The 25,690-nt window shown below is 40.3% G+C and overlaps 1 protein-coding gene across 4 annotated transcripts in view; it reads left to right on the top strand.

The window, feature by feature from the left end:
- The first annotated feature begins 4,923 nt into the window (after positions 1 to 4,923).
- The window catches only part of TLE1 (TLE family member 1, transcriptional corepressor), a 76,122-nt gene continuing 55,355 nt past the window's right edge, over positions 4,924 to 25,690 (top strand). For all 4 annotated transcript variants that reach the window (XM_027880198.1, XM_027880182.1, XM_027880191.1 and 1 more), the window contains exons 1-4: positions 4,924 to 5,048; positions 5,621 to 5,721; positions 7,323 to 7,386; positions 7,480 to 7,524. In XM_027880198.1, coding sequence (XP_027735999.1) covers positions 5,025 to 5,048; positions 5,621 to 5,721; positions 7,323 to 7,386; positions 7,480 to 7,524 — 234 coding nt within the window. In that variant the 5' untranslated portion in view covers positions 4,924 to 5,024. The remainder of the gene's footprint in view (positions 5,049 to 5,620; positions 5,722 to 7,322; positions 7,387 to 7,479; positions 7,525 to 25,690) is intronic.

Raw genomic sequence — 25,690 nt, 5'->3', positions numbered from 1 at the left:
CATTTTCATAACGCCGTTCTTCAAGTGTTCTTAGTTTAATTTTGTTGGTTTCCTGCAATCTCTAATTTTACCATATTGTGTGAAACTGAAAGGGATTCTTTGGATCTGATTTCATTTTGAGGTTTTACTGCCACACAATCTGCTACTGACTCCGTTTTTTAATTCAACTCAGGGATTTTTTAAGGGTGAAGGAATGGGGGAAGGGAATACAGTCAGGATGGTGAAATGACCTAGTGCAACTTTTTGAACATTCTTGCCTACAAGGAAAGCTACTAATTAAAATGAAATCAAATTACAAAGAGGCTATGCTGATGCTATTAGCCAAAAGACAGCGAATAATTAGAAATGTAATTGCTTTACCCTGCTCACATCATTTGCGCTTCATAAATAAAGATTTTAAAAGTGATATTGTTTTGCATGCCTTCATAATAATAATTATTCTTTCAGCTGTATAGACAGTACCTGCTATACCACATGTACTGTATGATTCAGGTATTATTTTTTCTCTATTTCACCTGTGCCATACTGCCATTAAAAAAACCAAAAAATTAAAACCAACACAAAACCAAAACAAAACCAAATAAAACAATCCCCATACCCATGTATTTATGCATGTTATTTTTTCAGTTGAAAATCCAGTGCTTTCTCAATAGAAAACTTTGAAAGCATAGCATCTATTGAATTCTAGAATTGTTTTCTCCATTGACTTGCTCTCACTATATAGGGAGTACAACAGTGGGACAAATCACACATTTGCTAAATCATTTACCGCCCACCTGCAGCTAATTCCTAGTGATTAACATTGTCAACATTTTTGTTATATGTGCCAGTTTGCAGGAAGTTAAAAAATATTGCTTGTAAATAGTACTGTGAACAATAAAAGGAAAAAAAAACCCTGCATTTACCAGAACATCATTTCCCTAAAGAACAGACTCTACATCTGAAACCCTTTCAGTATATTCAACCGATATTTTGGAACCAATGTGATTTTTTTTTTCACTCAAAGATCCAACTGCTTCCAGTGTGAGTTTTCAGTACACAGCCAGTGTAGGATTAGGCCCCTTACTCTATGAGGTAGGAACACCACACTAAAATGTTTACAGTAAAAAAAACCTGATTTCAAACAGCAGAGTTAAATGGATGATTAAATGGAGTCCCAGACAGACTGACTGGGATGTGAATAGTGAAGACAATCTTTTTAGTGTACTTTTAAAACATGAGACAGAGGTTTAAAATTATTTTTATTCCAGTTTGAGAATTGTGTAGAGTATGTACAGTACTGTGCCATAACGATCTGGTATAAAATGCTACCTTGAGTTGAACACAGCTCTTTATAACACGCTTAGCCATATTTTGCCCTGCCATTCTGTGGTGTAAATAGTGAGTACTGCCATGGAATGAGAATGTTTAGTTTTCTGGAATTAATCCAGATTTATACCCATCTAACAAAAAGAAATTTCTTAGGCTCTAAGCAGCCACTGATGATGCATTATAAATAAGTTAAATATCAGATCATGTTGGCTATTATTTACACTAAATAATGTCAATGGCTCTTATTTGAAAAAAAAAATCACATTTGATTTTGCTCCTGCTTGCACAGCTCTTCTATCTCAATTATAATGGGTAAGATTAAAAATGCCTTTAAATGTGTCTGATTCCAGATTCTAAGCATGTTAAAAGCACTTGCTAATGAAAATCAGAAAAACAGATCTTTTTCTTTCTGTTAAAACATGCCTTGGACATTTTAATCTTGACAAATACAGGTTACAAGACATTTCAGTTTTCACGTAGGTGAGCAATTACAAAAAAAAAAAAAAAAGGTTGTGTTTATGTTTCAAAACACAGTGTTGTTTTAATGTCATATCTGTCGATATCTCATTAACAACTTGTGCCAGCAGGTTAAGCAAAGTACAGGGAAAGTTAGGTGTCATATTATTGTAGGCTCCATAGCTACTAGGTACACACACAAAGTATATACTTTGCATTTTTATGGCATCTTTCATCTGAAGATCTAAGTACTTAATTAAGTAATTAAACTTTCCATTGCCATGAGCAGAGCACTGAGCTGGCTTGTACAAGACAACAAGGGAAGATCTGGGAACAGAATGCAAGACTTTTAGCTTTGCTAATGCAGGCGGAACACCAGACAAGTTTACATTCCTGTCTTGGGAACCACAAAGTATCAAAGGTCACTATCAAGGGTATTTTGCCTCATCTCTTAAAAAACATTAAAAGCACACATATTTATTTATTGTTCCCAAAGAGGTATGCACATATTCATCACATATATAAACACAAACACACACACCTATGTACACTTATAGGTATAGACATCATTACATGTAGATATTTACATGCACACGGACATGTGCATAGAGACATATACGCATCAGTGTTCACTGTCAAAACTTCACAGTCCTGGAATGAAGTCCAAACTTTTCACTGCAGAAGACTGAGGCAGTTTAATTTTTTTTTCTTTTTGCTGTTTCCGTGTAAAACTGGGAACACTCTAGTATGGAAATTATCACTCTGAATGGGCAAAGTTGTACCTTGATATTGCAAAACATCAAATTTCCTAGCAAATTTTAAACACAGACTGCTCTTTCATTAGGATAAAATTCTAAGTAAGTAATCTGTATGTAGTAAACATTAGTGGGCAATTGTGAGAAAATGCAGACTATAACATTACCCTTATGGTATTTAAATGATGTGATTCAACATTTAAAACCTCTTTTTAGGTAGCACACAATATACTAACAGCACAAGTACATCTTAAGGCACTGTTGTAAGTCGAAAGGTACCAGTACTCCACACTTCACTGTGGAAATCTGCTATGAATAAGGTGCTCGCTAACCGAGGATACACTTTGTAGTTTACATTCCACTGCAAGCTGTGTCACCATTTGTCATCTCCTCAATAATCACACACAGTCTGTGGAATTTGTTCGACCCTCATCTATCTCAAGTGGGCCTATACGCAATTTACAACAGAAAAGTTCTTGACAGCTTTCCTCTGGCAGGCCCCTCTTCGGAAGCAGCCAGAAGGACAACTTCCGTCCGACTAGAGGGTCATTTCCACCCACGCAGCAGCTGCCGTGCCCAGAGCCACGCAAGCACGCGCGAGGTTTCATCCTCCCTCCCGGCCTTTTCCGTGGCGCACTCGGCAGGTGCCGCCGCACGGCCGCTGTCGCCGGGGGAATGAGGCTGGCCGGGTGTCTGGCCGGGGCAGGGGGGGTGTTCCCGGGAACGAGGCTGGCCGGGAGTCCGGCTCGGGCATGGGGAGGTTCCCGGGACAGGCCGGCCCAGCCCCTCCCCGAGCGCACGAGGCGCCGCCGGGCGCTGCGCGGGGCCGCGCGGAGGACAGCTCCGCGCACGCGGCGACGGCCCCGGCCTCAGCAAACTCGGGGCGCGCGCAAGCGCCGCGCGCACGGCCCACCGTCAGCCCCGCCCGCGCGGGGCCCCCACGTTACTTTGATGGACAGCTCGGCCTCTCCACTCTCCTTCCCGCCGACCTTCCCCGCCCCCCGCAGCGCCGCGCGCCCCGCGCCCTCCCATTGGCCAGCGCGAAGCGCTCCCGCCGCTCCGCCAGAAAACGGCTCCCAGCCAAAGCCGAGAGGCGGTGAGACTCCGTCTCTCGCCATTGGCCCTCCGCGGCGTCTCTCGTCACGGCCCCACGTTGGCGATGGAGCCGGCGATTGGGCAAACCCCCTCAGCGCGCCGGCGTGGGCGGGGCCGCGGGCTGGGTAGCCGGCGGAGTGTGAAACCGCGTGCTAATGTAAGCGGCGCGCGCAGAGCCGCGCTCCGCTCCCGCCTCGTTCGCGCACTGCGCTCCGCCAGCGCGGAGGGACCGCGGGGAGGGAGCCGGGGCGTTCCTGTCCGCTCGGGTTGGGATTCTTCAGCCTGCGAGAACTTTATCCCGCGTCGGCGAGGAGCGGCGGAGCAGCGCGGAGGAGGGGAAGATGAGGATGATGCTGCTGCTGCTGATGTCGCCGCGATGTACCGCGTTCGTCGGGCTCTGGTGAGGCGCGCAGCTCCCAGATGCTCTGACGCCCGAAGAAGGCTGCGGTGGTGCCGTTACACGAACGAGCTTCCCGTCTGATTTAGCCCTAATACGGACGCTTGCTTTTTTTTTTTTTTTTTTTTTTTTTTTCCTCCGGACGAGGTTGTTTCCTTGGACGGTCAGGCCAGCGGGCATCTTGAGGGGTTTGTTTTCCTTTTGTCCTCTGGACTTGTCTGCAACCAAGGGAAGAGCCTGTGCTGCGTGTGTGGTATCCCTTCCTCTGCCCTCCAGCGTTTCGTGCATGTCCTAGTGGAGCCGCTCCGATCGGGGACGGCTGTGCGGAGCCCCCGCCCGCCCTCTTCCTCCACCTCCTGCCTTCCTGCCTTGTTCATCGCTCGCTGTAGTGCCGATGACCTGGCCCCTGCGTCGACCCCCGGGAGCAGCGCGTCTCTCCCTGGACGCTTTTTCTATCCCCCTTGGTTTGCAACGGTCCCGCCGCTGACACTGCGTCCCGCTCACTCCGGCTGGATTTTTGACAAGAGGCAGAACTGGGGAGAGGGGTCGCCTCCGCTCTGGGGTTTCCGGCCTTACAGTCGCATCGGCCACTTACGAGTCCATACGGGGGATTACTCACTCCCACAGCGGGGCGGCTGCGGCCCGGCCCCAGCCCCGTCGGGTCCCGTCCCGCCGTACCCGGGCGCTGCCGGCGCCGCCCGCCGGTCAAAGCGCCGCCGAAGGAGCGCCGAGCTGTGGTGACCGTCCCGAGGGCGGCCTGTCCGCCTCTCCTGGCAACCCCTAGCCTTCCCGGGAACGACAACGACAAAGGACACCGCGGCCGGAGGATGTTCCCAGGGCAGGAGCACTGAGCGGCTCCTCTCCCCGCTCCTGCCCGCGGCGGCGGAGGGAAGGGGGCCGGTGGGTGTCGCCACCCCTGTCTCCTTGGCGCACCAGGTGTGAAGCCGGGGCAGCCGGGGAATCTCGCCGCGAGAACCGCGCTGCGAAGGAGCCCCGCCGCGGCCGGAGCCATGTTCCCCCAGAGCCGGCACCCCGTAAGTACGGCGCGGGGCGAAGGCCGGGCGATCTGGAGCATAGCTCCGGCTCCCTAGTCCGGCTGGAGGTAGGGATTTGTGTAGAAGGCGCCCTCAAAAGTTCATCCCTTCCTAAGAGGATCGGCGCATCCTGCCTGCGGGAGCGGCCGGGAATGGGACGTGCCGTCTTCCCTTTTTGTCTTGGGAATGGTGGCGGGGGATCGCCGCCGGGCCGGGCAGCATCCGCCGAACTCGGCTCCCGGGATGAGGCTGGCTGTGCCTCCGCAGCGGAGGTCGGTGGGGAGGAGCGGGCACGCCCCGCTTTGGTGTAGATAGCGGTGGCTGGAGCCGGAGGGTGGAAGCCGAAGCCGTTCCAGGAGCAGGGTTAAACTCGACCCCCGCTCCGCATATGAGGGACGGGAAGGTGGGTAACAAGTGCGTAGCGCCCCGGGGCAGGGGTGGGCGCGGGCTGGATGCTCCCTCCATCGCTCCGGCCCGGCCGAGGGGTAAAGTGCCACCCCCTCCGCCCCGCGGGGCGGCCCCGCTCTGACTGAACGTGCATTTCTCTCCCGTGCCGGCCGCCACCGCGCCAGACTCCGCACCAGGCTGCGGGACAGCCTTTCAAATTCACCATCCCGGAGTCGCTGGACCGCATCAAGGAAGAGTTCCAGTTCCTCCAAGCGCAGTACCACAGGTGAGCGCCGGCGGGCCGCCCTTGGACCGGGGGTTACCACCCCGTGGCCGGCCGGGCGCGGGGGCTGCAGCGAACGGGCGCGTCCAGGCGGTGGCGTGTGGGGTCGCGGCTGAGCCCCGCCGAGGGACCCGGCCGGGCCGGGCCGGGCAGGGCAGGGGCGGCGCGGGCAGCCCCGGCCCATGCGGTGCCGGGGGATGCCGCGGGGACGGGGCGCGCAGGGGGCGCAGCCCTACCCTGCGCCAGCCTGCCCGCTGGTGTGTTGGACGGGTAGCTGCCAAAGGGGTTTGGTGTCGGAGCCGAAGCAGTTCGGCACCTGTGGGCATTAAAAAAAAAAAACAGTATTTGTTACGGATTCTTACGAGAAGGGGTCATTTCAGTATATCGACTGCACAAAGTTTGTGATACAGCACTTTAAGGAGGCTATTTCTCATGTTTACGTATTTGTATGTGGTGTTAATGGAAATATTAATAAAATGCCAGTGTCCCGTGCTTTAAGAGCCAGGGAGGACTATTAAAGCACACAAGTACTTCGAGCGGTAACACAAAGTTGACGTGAATCCATGGAAGTGATAGGGTGTGCTACTCGTTGCTGTGCTGGCCTTCAGAAATTCTTGGTGGGTGTGTATTTGCTGTGGTCTCTGAAAAGATTTATGTTACGGGTTCTTTCATAGCCTAGGCAACTGGCATTAAGGAGCATTAATCTTCCCTAATTTTGTATCTAACGTGCACCTGCAATATTTGGAGAGAAGTAAAAGCTTTTCAGATTTCCCAGTTAGAAATCGTTTGTTTTTTATTCAGCTTCCTCTTCCTTTACCTATAATACTGTAGTCTTACCAAAGTAATTAACTTGTCTAAACCATTTGTTACTTAAGAAATACAATATAAACTATAAGCATTAGGCATCATAGTTGTGAGTAAAAAATGATGGCTTGCACAGGAACTGGTCCGTAGGATTTTAACTAGTATCATTAAAAAAAAAACCAAACAAACAGTTTGACAGAAAACAATGGGAATATTGAGGCCCTCAGTGAAAGTAGAATTATACTGTTGTTTGGGATGAGATATGCAAGTGCTGAATGCGACTTACTTTTGTTTATGGAAACAAAAGTCGAAAAGAAATGCTTGGAAATTATAAGAGTTACTGATATTCAAGCTGTGGGCAAGGTAACATTTGCCAGAGTGTACTGAAGGTAAGAATTATGCTCAAGTTGTAATTGTAAAACTGAATAGTGTTGCTCAGCAGTAATTGCCAAACAAGTGTACAAAGAAATGCCTCTGTCTTATCCATTTTATTCCTGAGAAGTATTTTAGAGAAACTCAGTTCTTTTAAAGTTGTAGCACTTAATAGCAGATCTTTGTCAAAGCATGAAGAATGGATATGTTAAGGTTCTGGAGACAATTTGGGCCTCAGGCAGCACCCATGAAATGACTTTTATATTCCCTCTTCAGCCTTTGTATTTAAAGTATGAATTAAGTCTTTCTTTCTGTGAGTTAGTTATAAGGGGTTTTTTTAATTAGAGGCCTCTGCCAAACTACAAATAGAGTGGGTACATGTCAAAACAAATGGCATAAGTTACATTAAAGTGTGATCTGTTTTGTAGCCTTAAATTGGAATGTGAGAAACTGGCAAGCGAAAAGACAGAAATGCAGAGGCATTACGTGATGGTAAGTGTATTAGTTTTATCTTTATTTCAGTAAATATCTCCTAATTCAATGTAAATCAGCATAAGAAAATAATGTATGCTCATTTATTTGCAGTATTATGAAATGTCGTATGGATTAAACATTGAAATGCACAAACAGGTAAGGCATTTTGTTTTCTAAACTGCAAAATCAGCAGTTTCTCCAGTGCATTTAAATGTAACTGTGTTGTTTATGTTCAGATGTCTGTATCATATGTCGGAATCAATAGCCTAATTTGTAGCTGTGATTAGTAAAACTGCCTACTTCCTGTCAAATGCGGTGTAGATTAGGTTAAGCAAGAAGGCCTTTATCGTAGTGGTCCTGAAAGATGTTGGCATAAGTAGGAAGGGTCTTATGTCTGTGGTTTTAAAAAAATATATCTCAGTACTTTACAAATGTATGTTTTTTTGGGGAGGGGGGGGATTGTTTTGGTTTTTTTCGTTAGTGGTAGAGGCTCTGATGTGTAGAACTGATCTTATGCATGTGTAACGTATATAGCGATAGTTGTTTAAATCCTTGCCATATAAAGGTATGAAGAGATTAGTGACTTGGAAAGCTCTAGTTATGACTATGAGTTTGCAAGTTCCCATAAAATTCACACTTATGGCCACTATAATGGTGAATAAAAAGAGTATTGAACTGGAACAAGACACTAAGGACCTCATAAGAGAAGAAAAGCTAAATGATTGCTCAGCCCAGAGGACCCTCAATTGAGTAGTCATTGTCTGCCAAATAAAGCATTAATGGCAGGGTGTAAGTATTCTGTAGATATGCTGACATTCACTTTTTCATCAAGATGCTAGTACAATAAGTCTTTCAGAAATCGATGGCCTCTTAAAAAAATTATCATTAGATGAAGTTGCACAGTTGGACACATTTCAAAGTGCAACAATACAATTCTTTCTTGATGTGTATGTGCTATTTCATCTAAAACTCTTGTTTCATTAAATTAAAGAGCATGGCTGACCGGCTAGGGCACAGCGAAGAAATTGATTAGTTCAGGCTTCAGATCTTCAGTATATTCAAAGACATTCATTAAGCAAGTGAATTGCAGAATTGAATTTTGCTTTTGTAACTCTGAACACTTTGGTTTCTTTTTATTTTGTTTTGTTTTCCTCTAAAAATATTATATTAGGGAAGGTGGTATTTTAATTCCATAATAACTTTCTGTCTGCAAAGCAAGGTAGGTATTATTTGGTTTTTGGAGGTACACTTTTTTCAATGCAAAATGCCATTAAATGAAGAAATATTACCACAACCCCTTTTTTTTTTTTTTTTTTTTTTTTTCCCCAAGTAATGAGCCAAATAGGTAAATGAAACAGCTATTGTAGTGTTTGACTTGGTTGTCTATTGTAGCTTAACTAATTTTTTTGTCTTATGTTTTAGAAGAGTGTCAGTTTTTCTGTGCGGTGACTTTGCCTGGCTTTGTTATTTGAAGATTTTTTCTTGGATTTATTCTCCTTAACAACTTTTTGGCACACAATAACCTGTGAGAAAACCAATATCTATATAGGAAGCCTATTTGCTGAAAAATGGATGATATTTTCAGAAAATATTTGAAGAGAATTTGCTTCAGTCAATGTATTAGGAATTAACTTTAAATAAAATCAATTAGACCCTCAAGATCAAAGTGTGTGAGAACTGAGGTTTCCACTTTGACCACTTTGAGGTTTAATGTTCTCTATGTATGGCACCTATAATTAAGTACTCGTTATGCAGTGATACTTTGAAAGCTTATGAGATTTATGACAGAGCATTATTACCTGTGTTGGTTCTAGTTTGAGGGAGCAGTGCATGCTGTTAAGAAAAGAATAAACTTTTGAATGCTTAAGTACATTTCTCTGCATGTGAGTCTCAGATACTGTTCTTTTATGTGTTAAGTAATTGCAATTTTTGGTAAAAGTACCACCTTTATATTAGAGACTCTCGATTTAGATGTCTTCAGTGAGGATACCAAATGGTGTTGCAGTTCAGTATGTAGGTGGTCTCAGATTACAGGAAATGGAAAAAAAAGCCTAACAATGACATTCTTCTGAATTTCCACAGCTCTGAGGAGGCTTTTGACAGATAGTAATCATAATTCTTATTAACTGGTGACGTCTACCCCCAAGGGTAGATGCTTTTTGCTGGCTGATCACCAGCATGGCCTAAGTGCTCATTATGTTGTAGAGAGGGCCTTTGGAGCTCTCATTACATTTGACAGGAATTCTCTCTAGGGGAAAACTGGGCATTAGCTAGACTCCTGACAGGCTGAAATTATTCCTACTTTATGGCTTATAACCAAATGCTAGCAAGGCATCATCAGGGGACATGAAAAATTGTCATTTCTGACAACATCTTTGTTGCTGGAAAATGCAGTGATGGGGAAACTTTCCACTGAACAAGCGTTAACATCTTTAGGGCTTGCCTCCTATTTGGATGATGCACGCGCTGGGTGTGAAGCCCTTCAGGCTGCTTGGGGTGCTGTTTAAAAAACAAAAGTTACACTGCAGCACTGTTTATTTATGGAGTGTGGTATATACATCACTGTTAAAGGTAAAGTCATTTAGATACAATGAAGTAGTTGCAGTCAGCCTACATATAAATGAAAAAGTTGAGTTCTTGTATTGATACAGTTGTGTCAGGAGTTCCTTCTTTTAATGTAGTAATCTATTATCATTTGACTAAAATAGAGTTAGTCAGGACTTGAATGCTGTTATAAACATATCACCCAACTGAGGTAAACTTTCTGTACACGAGCAGCTGTACTGGCAGAGCTTTCCACTCGAATGTGTTGCATTTAAGTCCAGAAATGGCCATGGTAAGGGTTCCCTCATGACTTTTAGCTTTGACACTTTGTGCTGTTTAATTGCAAAATTGGGTGCTTAAATGAAGGTGTTGCTGCATTTCAACCTGCTGGCTGAATGGTGGCCAGGAAATAATCTTTTTACATATTTGTGGCTGGTTTATATTTGGATTTGTTTGTTTGCTTGTCTTGTGTTCATCTTGTTTCTGTGTGTTTTTTAACTTCTTTTATTAAAGAATTTCAAAGATTAGTTCTTAAGAGGATGTGTGTGGACACTTTTATGTTTTCTTAGACATTATTTTAAGGTGAACAGTTACTGACCAAGTTTTACATTCCTGGAATAAGAACAAGCACTTGAGGATTTGTTTAGTTAGATGTAGGTTGATTTAGGTACTGTTTTCATATATATCAAGAAGACAGAATGAATAAGAATGTTTGGTGTGGTCTTAAGTTTCTTTTCAGTATTTTACTGTCCAAGTGAGATTTTTTTTTCCCCACTAGGACATCTGTGGCTGGCAAAGCAGATAAATCAACTGCTAGTGCCAAGATGTAGAGTTGCTTGGGTGTTAAAAATCCTGCTGCACCTAGAGTTGCTGCCCTTGGCTCTTAGGGCGGTGTATTTTCACCAGCTCTGCCTGTCATCTTATGTCCTAAGTCAGAAGATAAGTTTTCCTGTACATATAGTGCCTAGATTGTTGAGGTGAAAGATTAACTTTTGTTTACTGGCAGACAGCCAAAGAAAGAATAATTCATCAGTGCTGAACCAATTGACAGACTTAAAAACTTTTATGGTGTCTGGGTTTTTGCTATCCCAACAGTTACAGCAAGGTTTCCTGCTCTTTGGCTGGGTTATTTTGATCTCTCTGACCTGCCTGGAGGCAGACCTGTCATTCGGTACCTTGTCTGTTGCAGAAAAGTACACAAACTCCAAAGCTGCATTGTGTTAACCAGTCGTAACAAGAGTTAAATGTCTGGTTTAGCTTGGACTGTTTTATGTAATCATTTCTAACACTTTACATCAAAGGATAGAATCTTCTAATGATATCTCATTAGAACATCAGTCTTCAGGAGTGGGTTAAATAGAAGGGAATTAAGGAGCTTAGTTATCTCTGTACAGCTTCTGAGTAGGATGGCTGTGCTGTTGAAAGGGATTTAAAGATAATTTTTTTTCTCCTACAGTTTAATTATTGGAATGAAAAACTCTTTTAAGGTTTTAGTGGTGCCCAATGAATGTTTCAAGAGCATTTTACACTTTGCACGGCCACATAACACATGCAAAACCTGGTTTTATTTAAAAGAGGGTTGATTGTATCACGGTATTTTTCACTCAAAAAACTGTACTAATTCTACAGGTATTTGTTTTCCAAATGAGTATGGTTGTGTCAGAAGTGCAACCGTTTCAACCACAACTAGAGTTGCCAGTTTGAAAGGGGAGAAAAAGCTAGAGTGGTGACCTCATCTTTCATGACTTTTGAACCACGTTTCAAGCTCGAGGCCAGCATTATTTTTGAAGGAATTATCTGACAGATTCAGGGCACTGTGAAATAAGTCTCCATGCGGCTTTTAGATAACCATGTTGTCAGACACCATCTATTATGTCAACTCCATATACAACTTAATTCAAAAGTGTGTCACAGTGTAAACACTGTACATATGTTAAATACTGCCTGATCATCTCTCATTTTAAACGTGGGCTGCCAGATTTCAGGTTCCTCAGAGAGACTAGAGGGAGGAAACCTATTCCTACCAGCTACATTGTTAAACTTCTTTTGAATTGCTGGAACTTGCACTGATGCATGTCTGTTGATGTACTTAGTGCGTCTGTTTTAGTTGAGACAATGAGAAAAAAACCCCTGGTAATTTTTGGGGTAAGAAGAAGAGTAAGAGGGAAGATGCTGTGTGAATGTGCAGTACCCTTCTCTCACAACAGAATCTATTGGGAAAGCTCAACAGTTTTCCTCCTTGTGCTGGTGGTGACTCCAAATCAGGCTGAGTATTTGAAATGCTTTTTTTCTTCTCTACTTAAGTGTTTGTAACAAAGTGGTAAAATTGTAGCATCTCCCCTGCAAAATGGAAGATAGGATCTCAGATATGATAGATCACCCTTGGCAGACAGTAAAAGCCTTTAAAAATAATTTTGGGTTTACTGGCACTTATAAAATGACTGCGTGGTACCACTTACTTAAAAAAAGATAACAATTCTGAATAGAACTAATAAGATTATATACCCATTTAGGGTAAGATTTGGGGACATCTAATGGCAATTATGTCAAATGCTGCTATTTTCATCTTCTGCATCACACTTGTTCGTTGGACTCTTTAGGCATTTGAACAGTAGTAGTTGCTCACATAGTTTCTTGCAGAAAGGGGAAAAAGAAAGGTAGACAGGGAGAATTCAAGATTATTTCAGATTTTGTTTGTCAAAACAGCTAGTTAGATAAAACAGTCCTTGAGACTGAGCCCCTGGTGGTCAAGTGGTTAAGCTGCGGCGCTGTCAATGCCGAGACCCGCATTCAATTCCTGGTTAGGACACTCCCCGGGCAGATGGAGCTCGTTAGCCCTGTAAGGCAATCCATCTACATCCTGAGGACCTCGCTGCCACCGTCCAAGCTCGCTTGGCCCCGGCAGATGAATCTTAGGATTAAAGGGTGGGCTCAGTTCCGCGCACACTGTGTCTCACCTAAAAAATCCAATGCGCAGGCTGGAAGGTGTAAAGACCTTCCCCGGTTCTTCGTTCGCGAAGACTGGCCATTACATTACAGGCCATGACTTTTAAAGTTCTTGCAAGTTGGTCCCATGTTCAACCTGAACTTGCAACCTGTGTTCTAGTGAATTTCTACCTTTAAAGTTTTTGTAGAGATAATATTGTGTCAAACACTTTCTTGTGTTTGACCTGCCCTTACTGTGAAGAATTTTATCCTTCACCAACTGGCAGTTTGTCTTTCTGCACTGGTGACCACTGCCTGCCTTTTTTTTTTCTACTGTGCACTTCTAAGAAGTAGCCGACTTCGTCCTCTCCATAATCACCTCTTTGTCAGCAATGAGATCTCTCCCCTTAATCCTCCTCTTGAAGCTAATCATATCTAACTTCTTCCTGGTATGGTATCTCTTCTGGTTGCCTGATGGTCTTACTAGTGTAACTTAGTGACTTGTTCAAGTTTAGCAACATCTTTATTCTTGCCAAACAAGGGGAACAGAAAGAGGAATTATTGCAATCAGCCAGTTGGTTACAGTCATACTACTGCATTCTAATGTGAGGTGTAGTCTTCTCAGCACCAAGGTGTGGTGCTGATGTGTATTCAACTTGTTCTCCAATACTCCTTGCCCTCTTCTTCAAGACTGCTTTCTAATGCGTTTCCACCCTTTCTGTGTTGTTGTGGGAGAGGTCCCAGATAAAGTACAAACCCCAGCCCTTGTTTGCTTTAAACCTGGTTTCCACTATCTTTATTTGATGGCCCCAGTTCTCAGAACAGAAGCTGTTGCTGCCTAGCTGCATTTGCAATGTAGTCAAAGTGTTACACCTGTTGCAACCCATCTATGTTGACTCCTTTTCAGGTTGGACAGTCTCAGCCTAAACAGTTGTGTGGCTTGATCATCTTCCTTACTTTTTATCTCAACCTTTTAAATTTTGAAGTCAGCCTTTTGAAATGAGTGGACTAGAACTATATGCAGTTCTCTGGGTGCAGGTGAACCAGAGAGTTATATCATCACGCACTTCTGTTTTCTGGGTGTGTTTTGTTAGTTTTCTTGATTTTTATTTTTATTTCCTTTTCAGTAAGGCTTTTGCTTTTGGCTGCCATGAAATGCTGAACTTCTGGAGTCACCTTTCACATTTAAATTCTTGCTCATGAATGATAATTGTAAGCTCAGGAGCCATCCTTTTACGTGGCTGGGGATGTCTACTCCTAGCGATTGTAAATATATATACAATTCTTTTCATTGCCCACTTAGATAAAAAAAGTCTCTTTGCAGTTCTTCAGCCTTTGCTTTTACTTTCTTATGGAATAGAGTGCTGTATTTTCATTTCCTTACTGCCTTTGTATTTACTTTCTTCCTAATTCTTTTATGGAGCAAATGCTCACTGCTTGCTGTCTTTTCCAGGCTGCAATGCTGATCATATTCATAAAAAGGTTTGCAGCAAAGGCCCCTATGAAACTCCACCAGTAAACTGTTTCTGGCATAGTGCTGGAGGTGATTGAAAAGTAGATTAGAGCTTGCTGAAATTGAGTTTACTCATAACCAAACTCTAGTTTAAATCAGGTTAGGCTTAAAAACCAGTTTCCTGAGGTTGTCTTTTTAAGAAAGAAGGCCTTGTGCTGCACTGATTTGGGTACTTAGAAAAACAACCAAACGAAAAACCCCAACAACAACAAAAAAACCCCTCAAAATACTACTACCTTATGAAATAATGCTATGAACCTTTTTCCATTCCAATTTAAAGTATTGTGATTGTATTTCCAAGCTAGAGAATTCAATATTGTTTCCATGTGCTTGTATGAGTCTTGACAGGACATCAGAGTGGGCTGTTTGGGGTTTTTTGATTTGAAGTGTTAAATATTATTTCAGTTATTAGCCAGCCTAGTGATAAAATACACTTTCTAGTATGAGGAAATCAGTTCAGGAAATTTATATATGGTAGGTTTCACTGAACTTTTTATAATGATAATATTCTGTGGCTAATGAGAAACTGCAGAATGTTTAAGAAGAGTCTAATCACTAATTGGGAGTTGACTAAGTTGCTCCCACCTTTTCTTTGTATTCTTCAGATGTGTGAACAAATTGACAGTGATGATTAAATTAAAGATGAAATTTTTTTGAGAAGTGTTGGGTAAGCTTTGTGTCAGGGCTGCTTAACTGAAAATATTTTGTACTTTTTAAATGATCCAAAGAGTTAACTGTCCTTTGCAGCTATGGGATAACAAAAAACTGAGGTTAGTTTGTATTTTGGTGTAAGACTTAGTTGGTTTGGGGTTTTGGATTTTTTGTTGTTGTTGTTTCTCTCCCTCAGCAGCATGGATGTTCTTTTTATTCAGTTCGGTCTTTTTTATCTTGAAATTTCTGTTGAAGCTTTTTGATATTTGTGTAAATAGTCGGTCAAAGCAACTTACTTGTAAGGTGACCAGTCAGTGTATTGACAGGAACAGACACAATAGAAAACTGCATTAGGAGGAGAGCCGTTGGGATTTGCAGTAAATATATTACAGAACACAAGTGAATTGCCGATACTGCTTGTTTAGCAGTTTACAAGGGCAATGGTAGTATGGATTTTTGAATTAGAAGGGAAGGACTGTTCTTTCTATGTGCTGGAACATCTAGTTTATGGCTGAGGATAAAATTGATTTAGAGAACAAAATGCTGCCATCTCTGTTTGTGCCATTTTAAAGCCTTCTGTGGATTAGCAAGCAAAAACAAAAGATAGTTTTCAGTTTTGGAGAAGGGGAGCAAGAATGGGTATGCTTGTTCAGCTGCATCTTGATTAGATATTAAGTCTATGAGAGAACCTGCTTTTGTTAGCTCAAGAAAAAGAAAGGACATCTGAAGCAGGGTAGGTTTTATGATCTGTAGAAATCTACCTGTTTATGAATTTGTTTTTCAATTGTTCTAAACCCCTCAGTTGCTGTGCTGTCTGCTTCATGGTATGATCTCAACTTTTTTTAGTATAGAAGTTTGACTTCAGTCCCTGGAGAGAAGGGATGAAAACCCCAAAATTTCTTGGGAAAAATAGCTTAAGAGATAAGATTGTTCTTTTGCACTGTTGTCACAATAGTTTCCATTTACAACAAAATTTGTTTTATTTAAGAAAAAAAGCTAAAACGTTTATTTCTGTTCAAGCGTGAGTTAGAGTGTAAAGTCATGCAGAATTTCTAGTTTTGTTACTGGTTATAAGGTGTCCAGCCATTACTTTGCAGACAGATAGCTGTGGCCTCAAATGATGAACATAAATTTACAGTTAAGCAAATGCAAAATCTTTAACAAGACCTATGGGAAGCTTTTAGGTTGTTTCTTTAAACTGAAATATGTACTCTAGGATCACACCACTAGTACCTCTGTGTCCTCCTAGCAGCATCAGCTGTACCAGTGTCGTTGCTGATAGGGTGCTTGTCCTATCTGTTAGTAAAGTCTTAACAGTAGTGGCAACTTGCAAGCTCTTTAAGTAGCAGATTGCTTTTATGTCCTTGCTGTTGAAGTGCTTCTTCAGTTACAACTTCAGTCTTTTCTGTTGCAGCTTCAGCTCTTTGCTATGCATTTTCTTCACCCTGAATAAGGAGAACAAATCATTCCCCTGCCTTCCAGAACCATGTTCCATACCTCCAAAGTCGAGGGTTCATTTTCTGAATGTTGTCGTCCAGCTGAAGTACAGCGCAGTATTCCAGGGGAGGACGTGCAGTGCTGAATAGCACAGAAGGTTTACTTAGTGTATGGCTTACTGTGGTGGCAGCCTTTTTTGCAACAGCATTCTATTGACTTATGTTCAACTTCTGATGCGCTGTGACAGAGAGATTCCTTCCTAAGGCCTATTATTTCCTTTTCCTTTATATTTCTGTCTAGACATGCTATGGGCCTTTATTCCTGTCCTTCTTTTCACTTTGCAGTCCATTTTACCATTCACTGTAAAGTGAGTTCTGAAGCTATTCTCCAGTGTATTCTGTCTTTCTCAGCTTGAAACTCTCTGCAAATAAGGATTAGGGTAAATGAAGAGATCTTTATGCTTGTTAGTGGGAAATACTGAAAAATACTGGACCTATCATGCATGCAGAACTTCTTAAATTGCAGAAAAGAATTTCTCTATACATGGTTTAATAGTTAAGCAGTTTTATCCATGTTCCCATGAAGTTTTAGATGGGCTGTGGTGTTAGTGTTGGTCCTAATAGTGCTATGAATGTCAAATTCATGTTGAAGCTGTTGACATCATCTGCCTCAGCCATAATTACTTCACCTTTTTTGATTTTGTATCATTCTGATGTTTACTGTTGAAAAATACTTCTGAGCTGTGGTTTAGTTCTCTGTTTCACTTAAATCTTTATGAATAAGAGGCTTTTTAACCTCCAATTTGATGAATAGTAATTAAGCTCAAGTGTCTTTCCTCTCCCATTTGCTGTTTTCTGCCTGCTAGGCACAGCTAGGCTCTTTCATAGATTCCTGTCCTCTTGAGGTTCCACAAGGTGTCCACTAGTTGCTCAGTCTTCGCTAATGTGCTTGTTGTAGTTCATCAGACCTAGCCAACATGGAGATGTTTTACTTGAAACACTCTCACCTATTCCTTTGCTGTTTAAGTTGCAATGCTGACCTTTCATAACAAGTAATATATATTAAGTTGTTTGTAATGAATCTTATATAGTTAAGATACATGCAAAAAAGTATAGACTTCTGGCCTTCTTGGTGTCCCTTGACCATATCTTTAATTTTCTGACTGAGGGTATCAAACCTGACTATTCCAATGTGTAGAGCAGAAGCATTACTTTAGCTGTTTCTTTACTAGTGGCTTATAAGTGCTTGTGCTGTATATGTACAAGACTGTATATGCCTCACTGGATCTAGTTTCCACTGCATGCATGCTTTCCTGTTTGTCTGAAGTCAGTGAAGAATTTAAGATTTAGTCTCTTGGCACAATTCCATCCCTCCCATTTTTCTGCTATCTCTTTTCCATTTTTAGATCTATTAACTGTCATCCATGTCTGTAATATTAGCTTTAAAAAGAAAATGTCCTCTCTTCAGATTCTATAAAGCTGATCTTACCAGCTGCATTTGCTTTTCTCGAGTTTTACTGGCTTTTTCATTCTCTTTTCCTCTTATGATCATTATAAACTCTGCATTGATTGCAGTCATAGTTTTTTTTTCTTTTTGGACAGTTTCAATCAGCTCTTATATATTAGAATGCAATTTTAATGGCATTTTTACTCTTTTTTTCTATTCTGTAAGCAACAGATTATATATAAAAAAAACCAAAAACCAAAAAACAAAAAACATGAGAAACTTACTGTCATGTTCCCAAAGTTTTGCTGAAAGATTTGTCAATCTTTTTTCTACATGGTGAAAATATCCATTATTTTCACCTTCCTTCTAAATCCTGTGTGATAGGTAGTTCTACTAGTTGCTATCAAAGGAGTTTTCAATCCTCTTAACCTCTTATTCCTTAGTTTTCACCTGATGGCACGTGAAGCACTTATGTGAACACTGTTTTAAAGCCTTTAATAGTTTTTTCTGAATGGATGAATAGTTCTTTCTGAATGCTCAATGAAACAGAGCAATGAATATGCTAAGCATTGTAAAATGGTGAAATTACATTTAAGATATAAAGTACATGTGAATTACCAAGTAAGTGTAATTTGGTAGTTACACATAAACTACTTGTTGTAGCATATTGATTCTTTCCCCCCCCCCCCATATTTCAGGCCTTTCTCTTGATGTGTCTCTTTTGTTGGATGGTGTGTTTATTGTTCTAGTAAAGTCCGTATTCTGCCTTTACTATAGTCTTAGCTGAATGTTGATAAAGACTGGGAGTTTTGTTATTGACTTGAATACTGTAAGTATGTGTACTTGATTTGAGGAACTTCACGCTCTAATTTTTAGAAACTCTGTGATTCCAGGTACTTCTCCAGATATCTAAAAGCTCTAACTTTCTAGTGCCATCCCAGTAAAATGGCTCAGTATGGCAAGTGCTGAAAGGATATAGGCAACATTTGGAATGTGGCTTGTGGGAAGGAGAGCAAAATAGGAAGTAGTTTTAAAATAATGTCCTAAACTGAATGAAGAGTCAACAGGGCTCTTTTCTGATAGGAGTGTAGCAGTTACAGATATACTGCTTTTTATGTCTCCTTTCACTTTCTGTTCTCTGTCTCCTCACTGTTATTGTGTAGTGGAGTGTTACTCAGTTGTCTGGAGTAAATGAAGTCCTTAAGGGTAGTAGTGTAAAGTGTGCTGGATAATTTTGGAGACTATGCTGCTTCTAGAGCATCATAATATCACGCAGGAATGTAATCCTGCGAGAAGAGGGGAACTCATCTGAGAACTTACTGTTTCTCCCAAAAGCCTCTGCTCTCGTTTTGGTTCTCCTGGTGCTTTGGGCTCCTTTCCTACTGGATGGATGTCTCCTGAGAGTCTATTTAACTCACTGATGTAGTGGTCTATTAAGCTAGCCCTTTCCCACCTTTTTATAGTAATTAGTTTTCTGCCTGACTAGTTGTTGAGTTGTTGGATTAGTCTCCAAATGTCTCCAGTGTGGTTCAGAGAAAGTGTGCCTCTGGATGCAAAGGTGGGAAAGACCACTTCTGGATTGGAGTCAGCCTCCGACTTGCTCAGTATTTTGTGGAATCTAAACAAAAGTGGGAACTGTATGTGCTGGAAAACAGCTTGAAAGTAATACAAAGCTGTGTGCTCACTTCAGAGATTTAAATACTTCTGTGTGTATTGAAAACTAGCTTAGCATGGAAACTAAACACTGGAACTAAAATTTGCATAACCACACCTTTTGTAGTTGCGAGTGCTTGAGCAAGATGGAGTAAAGCTGAGTTAAAGGAGAAATGTGGTAACTGTCCTGTTTAGCAAGGTTTAAGAAGACACTTGATATAGTGAAGATATGTGAAAGTAGCACTTTGACATCCTGACAACAGCTTCTTTGTTGCCTGTTGGCTTGGTTTCAACAGGATTTACAGCTGCAAATGGGATAGGCAGTTGTGTACAGTGGTTCATTGAGAGTTACACACAGCCTCTCTCTATTATTATAGAGCACTGAAATTAGACGTCTGAAATATACCCACTCCTTTTATGGACGAATGAGGTCCAAACCTGTAGTAGTTATTTGGCAAGTGTGGCTTTTGAGGATTATATGTAGCTTATGTTTAAATTAATGTGACCTTTCTGTAATTTAAACTAACATTTAAGAGGATTCTGATAAATGCAGTTTAGGTACTGAGGTAAAACCCACTAATTTCACTTTGGAAACTAACTAGTATTCTGTGGCTTTGTTGTTTTAAGGTTTTATTCTGCTAATATTTCTGCTACTTCTTCCTCTCCCCTTTATACTTGCAGTATAGTGGTGGTTTGGCTTTTTTTTCATTGCTAAAGATTTTTCATGCCAGTCTTCTGGGATTTTAATATCATCATGCCACTGTGTGTGGCAGATCTCACAATTAAAATGAGTAGAACAAATGTGGAGCAAAGGGAAAAGCTGTATTTGTTAATGTTATATTTTGCTAATTGGCAGTTTATGCCCAAAATACAGAGATTGTTCCTGTCGCTGAAATGTTGAGAAAAAACCTTCCCATTCCCTCCTATGGGTGAGAATATTAGTGATGACAGTTTTTATAATTTAAAATAGAGTTTGAAGGCCGAATTCCACAGTTTTTTGCAGGATGGTTAATATGCCGATAAAGGGGAGATGAATGTGTCTACTTGTGTGAGTAGTCTGTTACTCAGGAGGCCTGTAAATTTCATTGGCTGCTGCAGTTCTTCTAGAATCATTGGATTTGAGAGCAATAGAAAGATAAGATATCCAATTACCCAAATGATTTGCAGGGTTAGCCAGCGTTGTCATGGAGATGCGAGTTTCAACAAATTAAATTTCAAGCAATAAAATAATCTTAAAGGACGTCTGGGAACAAGAAGATTTGGCAGTGGCACTTACCTGAATTGTGTCTTAGGTTGACACACTGTTGTTTGACATTGATGTACTATGGGGGCCTAAACTTTTAAATGGCATGTTGCCTTTTTTTTTTTTTTTTTTTCCTTTTGCAGCCATTGCCAGAATGGAATGTAGTATATTAATTTTAAATAAAAGGGCATTCGTAATATATGCATATGTCAGTGCTCACCCTGGATTCAATAACTCGTGAACAGCAAAGTTCATAGAATGCTAGCTTTAATCATTTGAAGCTTTTGAGTGTTTATATTTTGAGATTTAATTATAACTCTAACATCACCTCATCCCAATTCTAAGTGATGAATTTTTGGAAGTCCTAAAGTCTTTCTGTAGCAAGTTCTAACAAAGCATGCAGAGAGCTAATGAGAGTGAAATGTTTCTTTTTCTCTAACTTCTCTGTGAATGTGTGTGCTTTTTGTTGTCTTCAAAGATATCGATCACAGAATGAATAAAGGTTTCATCCTTTAAGTGTGATGTTTGTTTCAGTGATTTTGCTGGAAAAATGAAAATACTAAGTGGGTGGTAAACTTAGCACAAGATTAAAAAACACACATGCAGTTTCTTAGTACATTTTGAAAGTCTTTGGGTATTTGAATTATTTCTGGCCTGGAACAGGGATTAAAAAAAACAAAAACGGTCAAGCATGTCCCATAAAGAGGGCCTTTATCCACACGTCCGTTAGATGAAAATTGGTCTGAGGTCAAGCCATTTGCAGCATTCTGATAGGCTTCGATTTTCTTCCCAACCCTCCACAGATAATCGCAAATGATTCAGTAATGACCAAAAGTGCAACATTGACCTTTACTATCTGGTGTATTACTGTTACATGCTGTAAATGGCAGGAAGTCCATTTCATCCCTCCAGAAGGAGTTCAGTGTTGTACTTGGCTTTCTATGTGTTGAAAGTGTAAGCAGAAGCAGAGAGCTTAGGAATTACCTTCTAAATCTTTTGTGAGTGTGATTTGACAGTATATTCATTTCTATGTATTAGAGACTGATTTTCTTGATTTTTTTTTGCATGAAAAGAATGAATGAGGATGTGTTTTTTTGGTATCTTCAGAACTTCAGGTTTTCTTGCTTTACTTTATTAATGTTGCTCCTAAGCTGTATTTTTCTTCATTTAATTACAAATTTTATTCTAAAAATTGGTCAAAATAATAAAGTAGATACAAATGTAATAAATGGCAATACATAAACTCATCCTTAAGAACTGCTGATAGAGTGCTTTCAAATCTGATCTAACTTTGTGTTACTAGAACTTCAGTGCAAGAAAGAATATCAGGCTTTTGACATACAGTGGTCATTTTTAGCTGAGCATTGCTTTGTAAGACAAGGTCTGGACACCTTTGAGGAGTCTCAGCACTAATAATAGAGCAGCTGTTGCAGCACAACTGATTGCTGAAACTCATGTGCTGTAAGACTTAATTTTTACCTTAAATTGCTGTGGATGCTATAACTAAAATTACTAGTGGGACATGTGTTGGTAGACAGTGAGTGGAGCAAAACCATAGTTATTACTATCAAAACCTCTGAAGCTGAAATGTGATTAGCTAATTTTCCTCAGAGAAAGTCTGCATTCTTCACTCAGAATTGAGAATGCTGGTTCCCATAAGCCTAGGGCTTGCAGCATTAACACTTAGATACACATGGGTATTTATTATGGTGTGAAATAGTTTGGATACCTGTATTATACTTCCTTCTTTTCATTCCAGTGCAAAAATCTGTGCGTTCCAAGGAATCACGTTGATTTAAGCATAACTTATGTAGTGCTTTGGAAAGTAGAGGCTATCAAAATGCAAAATTATCTGGAACAGACTGTTGTAAAGGAAAACACTTCTGTACTTTTTTCTAACAATGTAGAAGGAAAAAATTTGCAGATATATATAGAAGCTTTCTTAACTGCTTAGTAAAATGCAATATTTAAGTAAGTGTATTTAGTAACTTGTCTGTCCGCTTGGTTCTTTGTTATTAAGAATTCACTTTATCAAGAGACAAACTTAAGTACAAACACTTGAGCTTGGCAATGGTTAGGTCAAAACATTTAAGTCCTTAACTAAATGGAACAGAGACAAAAAAATATTACATGAGTGAAGAGAAAAGAAATCCATCAGCTCAGTTTAGTTTTACAAAATGCAGCTGAATTCTTTCATGTTAATTTTTAATGATACTTCAGAAAGGAGGGTAGCACTTCAGTCAGGGGTCTGACAAGCTTGTCATTTGCAAATAAATCAAAAGACAGTCATTACAACAGCAAGAACCAGTGAATGATGTAGTTTTGTTACTCTTTGATGGGCCCCACACTCAAGTTCTCTATTAAAAAATGAATGTATTCAAGAGGTTCTGCATTAAGAACACAAACAATTAAGGACACTTCAGATGCTTTGCTAAGAACTGTCATAAAGCTCTGAGGACTTCCATGAGAGATGCAGGCTTCTGTAGTTTGCTTTACCAAGGAGCCAAAGAACATGGGTGATTAGTTGTGTTTGTCTATATTTGAGCAGCTTTCTGCAAAAATTCCTTTGTTTATTCATTCTTCTGACCTCTCAGTATGTCTGGAGATCAGTAGTTAGATAATCGTTATATTATATTGGGAGGCCTCTAGAAATAGGCGATAAGTACCTTTATTTTAAGGCTCAAATTTGTGAACCCCAAATCCGGGGGTTTATTCCACCGGTTTACTGACGTCTAGTTTTGATTAACGAAACTCCTTGACTCTTTCAGAAAGGGGTTTTGCTTTCAAGAATGAATATAGACACACACACATGCATGCGCCTGTATACTCACAGGTATTTAATCTTAAAAGGTGAATGCCTTTTGAACAGCTAGATTTATATTTAAAGTAACAAATGTTCCTTTTTCTCAATTCTGAAAACAACTTCTTGCAACTCTTAATTGGCAAGATTATGTGAATTGTGCATTAAAACCTCACTTTCACTACTTACTAGACAACAAATATTTTTTAACATGTTAGTGAAATAAGAATAGTTCTTACTTAACATTTGATGGCAGCAAACAGGAGATGTATGAAATTCCATAGGGGATAAATAATTTTAAGTACCTTATTTACATATGTGAATGAAGAGAATAGGCTCTTCAGTGCAGGTGTCTCTTAGCTGTCACCTGTAAAAATGTCAAGAAATCTCAAACTTGTTTTATGGCATGTACATACAAGTTTACCTAGCACTGTGGGTGAGTTAAGGTTGTTGTTCATATATGATCATCAATGATGTCCAGCTTTGGTAAAGACAAACTAAGAAAGATTTTTTTTTTTTCTGTTTTGATATCAAGTCAGATGTATATTGTCAGGAGACAATAATTTTAAAGTAAGAGTGACATGGAAAGGGTTGATTATGCCCTCTGTTTTAGAAAATAAAGAAATGAAATCTAATTAACCTATGTTGGGACTGGTAATTATTATGTGATACTGCATTCTTTTGCTTACTCTGTGATGTGTGTGCTATGTTATTGCAGTGTTGTTATTATAGTGAAGCTCAGATATTTGGGACTTGGGCAGGAAAAAAAACAGTCATGTGGACAATTTACATGTTTTATAGGGTTGAAGTTTTTTCCTTACAGCAACAGTAAGGATACTTACCTCAGAATACTTTTGTGTAGGCCATACAGACCAAAGAATTTTTCAGTAGACACTAAGTGAGTTTCTTACTTTATTATTTCTCTTTCCTCTCTGTCACCTGCTATGATTATCCTGGCTTCTGTCCTGAAAAACAAAGGTAATTCAGTTGGTCTAGGGCAATTAGCTCCTTGGATCCTAAACATCAGCCAAACAGATTGCATTGTAGGAGACGTTCTTTCCTCAGCTTTCTTATCCGGCTTTCTGGAGAGATATAGTAGGTATGTGGAAAAATACCCTTTAGTACATGTGGGTCTTTTTTCTTGTGAATAGAGAAGTGCCAACAGATTTGGTAATAGTTAAGTCTGATAACTGATAATAGTTTAGCTGGTAACTTCTTAGTAGTGACTTTGCTAGGATGTATGTAGCACTAGTACTAAAGGCTAAACATGGCTTTAAGAATATTTTATGGTCATGAAGCAGAATAGAAACAGACCACTGTGGTACTCTGTGAAATTGTAGTTGTTTCAGTTGATAATAAATGTGTGTTCCCCTTGTTGCAGGGGGGAAAAGGTTTATAGTTAAGGAAAACCTGTTTATCCTAGGAAGAAACTATCACAGAACTGCAAAACTTGAGTGGTTGTGTCAAATACCAGGCTTTGGTCAGGTGGAGTGGTTCATGTCAGAAAGTATTGATGTTTTACAAGTCTACGAGTCTAGACGCTAGATGCTGTCATGTATTTTCCCAGTGTCTGTCAGAGGTCAGGAAAAAGGTGTTAAAACTTACTGATTTAGATCCCAAATCACCAGTCTGCTAAGACATAAAGGAGAGGGTGGCTTTTGTATCCTAATTATTGTGTGACTGATCTATAAGGATCAACACATCAGTGTCTTCTAAAAAAACTCAGGATGACGGGAAGGTTCAGGAAAAGGCTTGGTAGAAGAGTTAGCAACATTTTAGTCTGACTACTTTGAATTTATCTTTGCTCAGGTGTAATCCTTGTCGTTTCATGGAAGGCCTAATGATTCTCAGCAGTGCCCTCTTGTCTAACCCCTAGCAAATCAAGAAATATCTTTAATGCTGTTTTGGACTATCACATTTTCTGATTTTTTTTTTTTTTTTTTTTTTTTTTTTTTTTTTTTTTTTTTTTTTTTTTTTTTTTTTTTTTTTTTTTTTTTTTTTTTTTTTTTTTTTTTTTTTTTTTTTTTTTTTTTTTTTTTTTTTTTTTTTTTTTTTTTTTTTTTTTTTTTTTTTTTTTTTTTTTTTTTTTTTTTTTTTTTTTTTTTTTTTT

The sequence above is a fragment of the Empidonax traillii genome, unplaced genomic scaffold (genome assembly GCF_003031625.1).
Source record: "Empidonax traillii isolate 1590-97213 ecotype Southwest subspecies unplaced genomic scaffold, ASM303162v1 scaffold6:size4315531, whole genome shotgun sequence".
NCBI classification, from domain to species: Eukaryota; Metazoa; Chordata; class Aves; order Passeriformes; family Tyrannidae; genus Empidonax; species Empidonax traillii.
Note: the sequence above shows the minus strand (reverse complement) of the source record. Positions and strands in the feature narration are given on the sequence as shown.